The 10,694-nt window shown below is 31.3% G+C and overlaps 6 protein-coding genes across 6 annotated transcripts; 4 read left to right on the plus strand and 2 right to left on the minus strand.

The window, feature by feature from the left end:
• Nucleotides 1–32: 32 nt before the first annotated feature.
• NUP60 (FG-nucleoporin NUP60) lies at nucleotides 33–1,736 on the plus strand (the record flags this gene model as incomplete). Its single annotated transcript, XM_003685946.1, has 1 exon — nucleotides 33–1,736. The coding sequence occupies one exon, from the start codon at nucleotides 33–35 to the stop codon at nucleotides 1,734–1,736; it is 1,704 nt and encodes a 567-aa protein (XP_003685994.1).
• Nucleotides 1,737–2,014: 278 nt separating this feature from the next.
• Nucleotides 2,015–2,674, minus strand: ERP6 (Erp6p; the record flags this gene model as incomplete). Its single annotated transcript, XM_003685947.1, has 1 exon — nucleotides 2,015–2,674. The coding sequence occupies one exon, from the start codon at nucleotides 2,672–2,674 to the stop codon at nucleotides 2,015–2,017; it is 660 nt and encodes a 219-aa protein (XP_003685995.1).
• A 628-nt stretch (nucleotides 2,675–3,302) lies between these two features.
• Nucleotides 3,303–4,703, plus strand: SWD1 (COMPASS subunit protein SWD1; the record flags this gene model as incomplete). Its single annotated transcript, XM_003685948.1, has 1 exon — nucleotides 3,303–4,703. The coding sequence occupies one exon, from the start codon at nucleotides 3,303–3,305 to the stop codon at nucleotides 4,701–4,703; it is 1,401 nt and encodes a 466-aa protein (XP_003685996.1).
• A 675-nt stretch (nucleotides 4,704–5,378) lies between these two features.
• Nucleotides 5,379–7,274, plus strand: CDH1 (Cdh1p; the record flags this gene model as incomplete). The annotated part of the gene is made up of 1 exon (XM_003685949.1): nucleotides 5,379–7,274. One exon carries the CDS (start codon nucleotides 5,379–5,381, stop codon nucleotides 7,272–7,274), a length of 1,896 nt encoding a protein of 631 aa, XP_003685997.1.
• Nucleotides 7,275–7,358: 84 nt separating this feature from the next.
• Nucleotides 7,359–9,296, minus strand: TPHA0F00780 (Zn(II)2Cys6 transcription factor; the record flags this gene model as incomplete). Its single annotated transcript, XM_003685950.1, has 1 exon — nucleotides 7,359–9,296. One exon carries the CDS (start codon nucleotides 9,294–9,296, stop codon nucleotides 7,359–7,361), a length of 1,938 nt encoding a protein of 645 aa, XP_003685998.1.
• A 482-nt stretch (nucleotides 9,297–9,778) lies between these two features.
• On the plus strand, nucleotides 9,779–10,627 carry COG7 (Golgi transport complex subunit COG7; the record flags this gene model as incomplete). Its single annotated transcript, XM_003685951.1, has 1 exon — nucleotides 9,779–10,627. One exon carries the CDS (start codon nucleotides 9,779–9,781, stop codon nucleotides 10,625–10,627), a length of 849 nt encoding a protein of 282 aa, XP_003685999.1.
• Between the last annotated feature and the right edge of the window lie 67 nt (nucleotides 10,628–10,694).

The following is a 10,694-nucleotide window of genomic DNA, read 5'->3' on the forward strand; positions in this document are numbered from 1 at the left end:
AAATTATTGCGATATTTAATCAAATAAAAGAAATGGAGGGCAAGTCATTTCGTAGCAATTTAAGAACTGCCAAGTACCCTGATAAAAAGACTAAGAAATCTATATTTTCTAAATTTAAGCAGGTGATTGAACCGTTAATTGATAAGTTTGTGCGCCAAAATGATAATATGTCTAATGGGGATACTTCTATCAAATTTAATCGTAGGACTGGAGAGACAGACACACGTTCTTCTTCAGTAAATTTGCCTGGTAGTTTTTTTAATCCCGATAGTTCATATACTAGAATCATTGCAAGGGATCACCAGGATGAAACCTTAATCAATAATTTCCCAGATTCAATTAGAGATTTACATGATGAGGGAGAATGTACGATTGATGCCGATGTTTCTAATGCTAAATTATCTGCTTTTTTTGCTGAAAAGGGCGACCAACCTTTAACTGAGATTGAAAAAGAAGGTATACTCTCGATCATCAAGAGAACTGTTGGTGTGAATGAAAAGAGGAGTAACTTTGATAATAAAAGTGAAATTGAGGGAATAACATCTTCAAGGGTCTTAAAATCTGCCAATAATTCAATGTGTAGTAGCCCACTGAACCCTCCAACATTTATACCTAAATTTGATAATTTGCCATCTCCTAGAAACTTAAGTTTACCAATATATCCAAAAAGAAGACGTATTTTCGACTATTCTAGAACACCATCGACATATAGAACCACTGTTTTAAAATATAGTTCTTTACCATCGTCATATACCGTTTCTGAAAGCACTTTACCTATCCAAGAGAAAAATGATTTTAACAAAGTAAACTCTGTTCAAAAGAAGAAAAAGAAGATTAGTAATACAGCTTCTGCATTATTATCTTTATTGGATAACCAAGAATCAGAAGTTAACGAATCATCTGAACTAGCAAACCCATATTCAGCACATGTTAGTAAACTACGTAATTATAAAAAACATCAGGTAGATAACCAAAAGGATAGTGCTCCTTTGAATATTGCTGAATATAAACCTATCAGTGTTGGTAGATCTAGCAAATTTGATTCTTACAATTCACTAAAATCAAATGAGCTAACACCATCAACTTCAAATTTTGATAGGTATAAACCAGCTAGATCTTCGTCCTTACGCTCTAGCGTAATCACGGAGGACATACCTTTATCAAAATTTGGTAATGAATCTAAAAATAGTGATTCTAACGTACCACATAATACATTAAAATTACAGAGTGCATCATCTGGTTTTATGAGTAACCCAAGCACTTTAAAAAATGAAGAAAAGAAAGTAGAAAGTAATTCTATAAAAACATTATTTGAAATGAAGCCAGTTGTAAATCCTTCTTTACCATCTTTGTCTAAGAACAATGATGCAACCATAGAACACAATAATAATGAAAATAATGATAACTTGGAACTCGAGCACGCCGATGATTCTGTTATCAAGACGAATAATATAGATTCAGGAACTGGTATGGAACCTGTTTCAATTTTTGGCAAACCTGAAAACAGTAAAGTAGAGCAACCATTTACTTTTGGAAAGGTGACAACTTTTGATAGTAAAGTAGTCAATGCTAATTCCACTATATTTCAAAATCCAATCGCAACTCCAATTGAGAATAAATCAATAGAGGAAGAGGGGATAAAGTTCGAATTTGGTGAACCAATTGCATCCAACATAAAATTAAGTGACGCAGATGAGTTAAAAGTAAAGAAATATACTTCGATGTTTGTCTTTTAAATAAATATAAGTCTGTATTATTATAAAACAATAATTAACTAATTGTAGTATATATAAAAAGTAAATTTAATCCTAATTAACGATGTGAACAAAATAGCAGTTTAGAATTAATGTATAATTTACAGTTTCGGATGCCATTTTTCTTTTTGTTCATTTCTTCTAATTGCAGTATTCAATATATTTTATATGTATTTATATATTTATTTATGTATTTATTTATGTATTTATATTAATTATCAATATAATCGTCCTCTAGCAATAAATATTTTGCAAGGCGATTATAAAACCTTTTGTTTAACGAAGAATGAACGTAAACTTTTCATTTGCCAAACACAGATACCAATCAAACCGCATAATTGTAAGATAGTCCACCACATAGCTTTTGAGTTAACGGATTCTGAGATATCTCTGAATTTATATTCACGTTCTCTTACTAAAGCTTGTTCTCTTCTGATATCATCGACCTTCATATTCAAGTAGTTTACTTTTTGATGTAACGACTTCACAGTTTTCTTCTTCTTAGAATCGAATTTCGAATCACTACCAATACTGAAATCAATAGAGACCTTAGCTTTTGTTTTACCAACCCATGAACTATCAGTAGTTTCTAAACAAATTCTATGTTCACCAGAATCTAATGCAATAAAAGTGAAGTCACCTACTGGTGCGTTCTTTTGATGAACAACTCTATGGTTATCATCGAATATTTCTTCAATATCAACAACGATACCAACATTCTTAGAATCAGCATCTCTATATGATTTCAATTCCTCATCGAATGTTTGAACTGCATATTTACCTTCTAATAAAGTACCTTTAGATAATTCCTTGATAAAACATTTTCTATCACCTGTATTACCATAATAGTAGAAACCAAGCACCTGAGTAGGTAGAATTACACACAATAGTGCAAATTTAATGAAATTAACTAATTGCATTATCTCCAAAGATATGACCTGCTCTCAATTGTATATATAATCTTTCCTAAAGGGTAAAACCAAGTAAAAAAGAATGTTTTTTTCTCAAAGAAAAAAGTGGGAAACAAACTAGTATTTAAAGAATTGCTCTCTGATTACCGCTAGATTAACTCAATAGGTTTACCCAAATAGTTAAATCAATGATCGTTTATATATATATTAGTTTTAAACTCATTAACGTTTCGAAATTATTGATTGAGTTTATATTATTTAAAGATTGAAATTTGGAAAAGTAGTTGTCGTTACATACGGAATGCCTTAAATTTTACAGAGAATCGTCCGGACAAAGTGGTTTCGTATCTCAACATTTAAAATCAAAAAACTTGAGAACATCACCAAAAGCAATAGAATAAACAACATAGTTACAATAGTTAATATTCCATGCGAACCACCAATATAGTTTGTAGAGAATAGACCTAAACTTTTTGGAAATTTTGACTTTGGGAACGTTGATGAGATGATGCTATTAAAAGCCGTTATATAATTTGGATTTAACTTTGCTTCCCGTAAAACATTCTGATTGTTATTTGACCTGCCGCTTGGAATTTAAGTTTATAAGCACAGTTGAAAGGGCTTCAACAAAAACGTTATGAATCTGTTATTTCAAGATCCGTTCTCAGTGTTGAAAGAATATCCAGAACAATTGACACACACGATTGAGAACCCCTTGCATACTGTGTGTATTAAATTCAGCCAATATGGGGATTATTTGGCGGTAGGCTCATCGAATGGATCAGTCATCATATTCGATATGGATACGCATAAACCAATAACGATGTTAGGTAATCAGTTAGGTTCACATACGCGGTCTATTCAGTCTATTGAATGGTGGTCGATGGATAACAGGTTTATTCTTACGTCTTCAAGGGATTGGACCATTAAACTATGGGATTTATCCGATTCAAAGAAGGTGATGAAAACTATACAATTTGAAGAACCGGTTTGGAATTGTAAATGGATAGATATGCCCGCAACTGAAGGCAATGATGATTTTAAGAGAAATTTAAAATATTGTATTGTCACGACATATGATTCTAAGAATTCATATCTAGTAAATTTATCCGAAAGTGATATGGGTAATGAGTCCCCAGTTAAAAGCACTTTGGGAGAAAATACTTTTGAAATTGTTGATGAAAATGAATCGAATGAAATAGATGAAGGTAATACATTGACAACATGCATATATCCTATTCATAAAAATTTAATAATAATAGGTACATCAAAAGGTTGGCTCAAGTTTTATAGATTAAAGTTTCAAGATGCCACCTTAAAAATAAAATTATTATATAAGTCTAAAATCAGTAACGCAATTATAAAACATTTAGTGGTTTCAGAAAATGGTGATAAATTAGCAATTAATTCTTCCGATAGAACAATAAGACAATATTTTTTGAATGTTAATGATGAAAATATGCAGAAAGATGATGATAATGCATCAAATGGCATCGAACTTACATTGGTTCATAAGTATCAGGATGTTATCAATAGATTGCAATGGAATTCCATTTTTTTCAGTAATAACTCTGCTGAATATTTAATTGCATCAACTCATGGTTCATCGGCTCATGAATTATATATATGGGAAGCAAACTCGGGTAGTTTAGTAAGGGTGCTAGAAGGTTCTCAAGAAGAATTGATGGATATAGATTGGAATTTTTATAAAATGTGCATCGCCAGCAATGGTTTAGAATCAGGGGATATATACCTTTGGTCTATTGTGATTCCACCAAAATGGAGTTCACTTGCGCCGGATTTTGAGGAAATCGAAGATAATATCGATTATCAAGAAAAAGAAGATGAATTTGATAGAGTTGACGAAATAGAATTTCAGCAGGAACAAAACGAGGTCGAAGAAATGGAAATAGATTTGATTACAAGAGAACAATACGATATCAGAGGCAACGATTTATTCAAACCTAGTTTTACAATCCCGCCAGATTACTTAAGAAGTATCCTCGCACAATCTCACAATAAAGTATTCCTACCCTAATCATTTTCCATATATATATATATATATAATTAGATAAATACATCGTTTTGGTAAGTATTACCACCATTAATACCAATGCATTAGAAAATTAATTGAAATCCAATTTTTAGTTTAGTTTTAATATTACATTTTTTAAGGTGGGGAGACAATTGAAAGAACAGTGACCAGTACATAAACTATAATTTCATCAAAAGGCTACAAAAAATTCAAGACACACATGAGTAGATATATCTTTTCACATAAATTTTTTAGCTTTATATATTATATTGTTACAATTCATGAAGATGAGCTCTTATTAGCAGCAAACCAGATAATTTATTTACTATTGGAACAGGCTTGATGAGTAAAATGTCTTAAAAACGGCAACAGTTACCCGCTGGACCTCAGCATTTAGCGTGTTACTCAATTCTTAAATTATATTTAAAGCCATTTAGATGATTATTGTAAGTTAATGAATAAAATATTTTGTTTAAATCAAGTAACAACAAACAACTTAACTAGCTATAGGCAACAACTTCCCTTCATAAGATATAAAATTCAAGTTCGAAAAGTTTCAAGAATATTTTATTATTACCGACAAATTAGCTAAATTTTTGAAGATTTTTAGTTTAAACATATATTTCAAAATATTATATTTCTGAGTGATAGGTTTGCGGAACTGATGATAATATAAGAATGTCATATAATCCATTTATGAATAATACGCCGCACTCGTCGCCAATTAAAAATACACAGGATAGGAGCAGTGATAACAATAATGGATACCGGCTCAGAAAGAAACAGTCCTCCAATTATGCAAACGCATCTCCAGTCAGTTCTATTTCCTCGACATCACAGCTCTTGACTTCACCATTCAAAAGATCCAGGAATGCAGGGTCAAGGATATATAATGATAGATTTATACCGAGCAGGACTGCAATAGATTTAAATACCATGATGTCCATCACTAATACGAATATTGACTACCAAAGTAATGAGAAGGATTCCCTATCAATCACTGAAGACCAAATAGAATTACAAAAGGAAAGAGAGGCTAATCATACTTTCGATACCATTTTAAAAAATGAGTTATTTGGTGAGAAAATTATAAATGATTTTAATAGTATCGAAAGTAGTATAGATCGTATTCAAAATACAAAAAGCTTAGTACGAATAAAAAACAATATTAGACTGAATGATTCATTACCAACATTACATAACCCCCTTAACAATTCGACTTCTAGTTATGGAAATAGAAGCGATTATGATGACGATGACAATACTGATGAAGTTGAAACAGATGTTGATGATTTCGACTCAGAAGAGAACGCAAGTGGGAATAACAATAGGGTCCCAAGTACACCACCTCACAATGTAAATAGAACAAGTGATTATTCATCTAATTCAGAACCTGTGACTCCCAGACGATTAAATATGTCCCAGCAAGCTGATCAACAGAGTTTCTTGAGCAATTACGGAAGAGGTGCGAGTTTGTTGACATACACAGAACGTAGAGCAACTAGGCCGTCTACCGAGTCAATATTACAAACACAATTTAACAATTCCTCTTCTGTTGTACGTCCTGATTCTAAACAATTGTTATTATCCCCAAAAAAGAAAACAAGACAAATTGCAAAAATACCCTACAGAGTTCTAGATGCACCATCTCTTGCAGACGATTTTTATTATGACCTTATAGATTGGTCTAGCCGTGATGTTTTAGCTGTAGCTCTAGGGAAGTCCATATTTTTAACTGACAATAACAATGGAGATGTTATTCATTTATGCGACACAGATAATGAATTTACAAGTCTGAATTGGGTAGGGACAGGTTCTCATTTAGCTGTGGGTCAGTCAAATGGATTAGTGGAAATTTATGATATAATTAAAAGGAAATGCATTAGAACATTATCAGGTCACAGTGATAGGGTATCATGCCTTTCATGGAACAATCACATATTGAGCTCAGGAAGTCGAGATAGAAAGATTTTGCATAGAGACGTAAGATCCCCTGATTCGTACTTCACTCAAATTGAAACACATACTCAAGAAGTGTGCGGACTCAAATGGAATATTGAAGACAATAGACTGGCATCTGGAGGGAATGATAATATTGTTTATGTTTATGATGGTGTAAATAGCAAACCTACATTGATGTTTACAGAACATACGGCCGCAGTTAAAGCAATGACATGGTCACCTCATAGAAGAGGTATTTTGGCAACTGGTGGTGGTACTGCTGATAGGAGGCTTAAAATTTGGAATGTGAATACATCTGCAAAATTAAATGATGTCGATTCTGGTTCCCAAATATGTAATATGATTTGGTCAAAGAATACTGATGAAATTGTGACATCGCATGGTTACTCAAGATATAATTTGACCTTATGGAATTATCCAACCCTTGAGCCAGTTGCCATATTTAAAGGCCATAGTTTCAGAGTCCTTCATCTCACGCTATCTGAGGATGGGACTACTGTAGTGTCTGGTGCAGGTGATGAAACGTTAAGATATTGGAAAATATTTAATAAACCGAAGGCGAAAGCACAACCAGAATCATTAATTTTTGAATCATTTTATAATATTAGATAAAAAGTTTCTCCTCATAGAGGCTTAAATTTTTAATCTCTAGTGTTGTAATATTTAGAAAATACATATATATTCATTCGGGGGTAATTAACTATCCTGTCGCCTATCGTTAAATTCAGAAACCCATTCTTGAAGAATTTTAGATATCTCGGTACTAGTGACGTTTTCTTTCAGGTGATCCATTGAATCTAATAATTCTATATCTTTATCCAGGTTCAAATATTTATTACAAGATGCAAACATGTTACATTCTCTTATACTCTCCAATTCCTTTTTTGAATGCATCAAAAAAGATTCATGCTTTTTCCAAACCTCTTCCTTTACTGATTTAATTATGATAAATTTATATAAATCATCATTACTCCAAAGTGACACCAACTGCATTTCCACTAATTTCAGAATATCTTCCACTAGCACGTATTTAAACAAAATGGGATCTGTATCAATAATTACCTTCAAATCCTGATCCATTATTTCCCTAGTAATTTCAGGAAAATTAGAGAGCATATATGGTTTCTGAGGCTTTTGATATATATCCTTCAAGACAATAAACAAGTATTGCATAATAGTAGAACCTCTAGTGTACCATACAAATTTCTCAATATCCTTCTGTACTAATCTTTTCATAGTATGCAATAACAATAGTAATGATAAAGTAATGACCTCATCATTAAAAATTGCTTCAGACTCTAACAGGTGTTCCATATTTAATGCTAACTGACCATTATTTAATGGTTCAATAATTTCATCATTTTGAGCTCTTAAAGTGTAAAGAGCTATATATCGGAGATGTAATCTGTAGAGGAATATAAATAATGTGCTAGTAAAATATTCTGGATGAACAGGGTATTTGGATCTTATATTAAGATTCAAGAAATTGATTTCATTGTATAATCCATCTATTTTTCTTTTAATTAGTGACAAATGCTGCTTAGAGACGGAGTTCAAGGAAATTATTTTCATCAGATCTTTAAATATTCTATTTATGATGAATCTACCATAAGTGTATTCCAAAGGATATTCAGAGTTGTTATTCGCAATATCTGTGATTGTTAAGGGAGCAAAATCTAACAGCTCACATGAAGAAAAGAATGGTAATCCGAAGGTTACAGAAGATGAACCTTCTATATATAAAAGAAAGTTCCATAATATTTTAATCGAATCGTTTTGATACTTCATTTCTTTTGCTATCTTGTTTATACCATTCTGCTGAGCTAATCTGATTAACATTGTTGAATAACCTGTAAAATGAATCATATTTGGATCAATGACAAAATTCACCAAAACACATGCTTGAATGCATTCCATCGATGACTTCATTGGAAAGTTAATGACATCTAGAAGAAATCTAAAGGCTGAAAAATATTTATTACATGTTGAGATATCACTTTTCAATTTGGCAGCAACATCAGCAAATAGTTCACAAAAAAACATGGCAATCAATAGTATCAAACTCGATGGATTAACTTCTTTATTATCTTTTCGATTCAGATATATTTCATTTACTATTTTGGTTATACATACCCTTGAGACAATAGGAATAATGGGGTTTATCGACTCATAAAACCGTCGTAATTTAAATTCAGCATCATCCTTATTATTTGGAATTAAATCAATGATTTCATCGTACTTAAGTTTATAAGGCTTAAATCTATCGAAATTGACTACAACATTTCTTTGGAAGTTTTGTTTATCAATTAACTCATCAAAGGATTCAATCGATAACAAAGTATTATTGATTAATGTTGAAAAAAAAGGATTATAGTATTTAGGTTTGAATACTATCTCCTTTTTAATAGATCCTTTTAATTTCTTAATTTTAGTATTATTATAATCAGAGTAATTGGATTCATTATCACTTTCAGCAATTAAATCATCTTTATCAAATCCATATTTGCATGGATCAACATCAACCTTAGTAGCACAATTGGAACAAGGCAACTGCCTATCGCATTTAATTTTATGAATATAGCAAAATTTGCAAGATTTTATTATTCTTTTTCTAATTATTCTTTTATTGCCCATGAAGTAATCAATAAATAATAATATCAAAAATATTGTAATTCAATTTATCTTTAGATCCACTTCAAATCCTAGTTTAACTTATTTAACATTGGGAGCTGGATTATTCACCCTTTTTAGCTCAAATTTTTTTAAATCTGCAAGTAGTAACCTTGAGTTGCTATTATTTTATTCATACATTCATCTTAGAAACAAATACCTTTAATCTACACCTTTTTTTGATATCATTCAGGAACATCTGTTTATTTTCGAAGAACGTATTATATTTCAAAATCTGGGCATCGGAACCGTTAAGGAAATAAAAGTTGATATATTAAACATTTAATTCATAAAAGAAGTGTAAACATATTTCTCATATATTCAAAAAAGTGTTTAAAGCAGATAACCTCCAAAATTGCTATCAATTAGTTAGATTAATAGTTCTGCTTATAGAAGTAAATTCAAAGGACTATATTCATATATACAAAGAAACTGATAAAACTGAGATGACTGAGTTGAACAATAAAGCAGATTCCGATAAACAAGTAGATAATGATAAGCTACTAGATATGTTTTTGGACAAAGACTTTGTTCCACAATCATATGTTGACGTTCTACTTTCTGCTACCAGCACTGAAGATTTAACTAAGACTCAAGCAGTTTCTTCGGCGTTGTTGGCTAGATTTGATTACTACACAAAGACATTAACAAATGAATTAAAGACCTCTCTTGAAAGTTTAGAAAAATTATCTGAAACTATACCGAGCACTTGGTCCTCTAGTACCCTAGATAAAGCTACTTTGGGTACTTCTGAACCATCAAATGCACACGGCTCTTCAAAATTAGAGTACTATTTAGAAACATTAGGCAGTGCAGTTAGAGCTCTAGAGGCTGACACACAAAGTATAGATGAACAAATAAAAGAACTAGATAGTAAATATCAATCTAGTGATGAGGTAGTAGAACAATTGGATAAATTGGTGAAAGTTAGAAGTCGGTTAAACAGTGTGATTAAATGTTTCCAGGAATTAGATAATATCTTTAGTATATCGCCTAATATTTCGAGAAACGAACAAGATGATGTGTCAAGTAAATCAGTGTCAGTATTTGATTTCAAGCTATCACTACGAACATTGGAAGAAACGATCGAGGAATCTTTGGCAAGTTCAACGCAAGCTGAGAAGCATAACCAAAGAAATACAGAACTGCTGAAAAAAATTGACCATTTTATAGAATTAAAACCAATCTTCAAAGGATTAGACAAATTCTATCCAATTTATTCAGATTTTGTTGATAGTATTTCCAAAAAAATGGAAATTTATATGAGCACTAAAGATATAGAAGATGGATTTTAATATTGTATAAAATTTGAAACTATTGATTATGATATTTGTATTAAGTAATTAATAATATATATATATA

Source organism: Tetrapisispora phaffii, chromosome 6 (assembly GCF_000236905.1).
Source record: "Tetrapisispora phaffii CBS 4417 chromosome 6, complete genome".
NCBI classification, from domain to species: domain Eukaryota; kingdom Fungi; phylum Ascomycota; class Saccharomycetes; order Saccharomycetales; family Saccharomycetaceae; genus Tetrapisispora; species Tetrapisispora phaffii.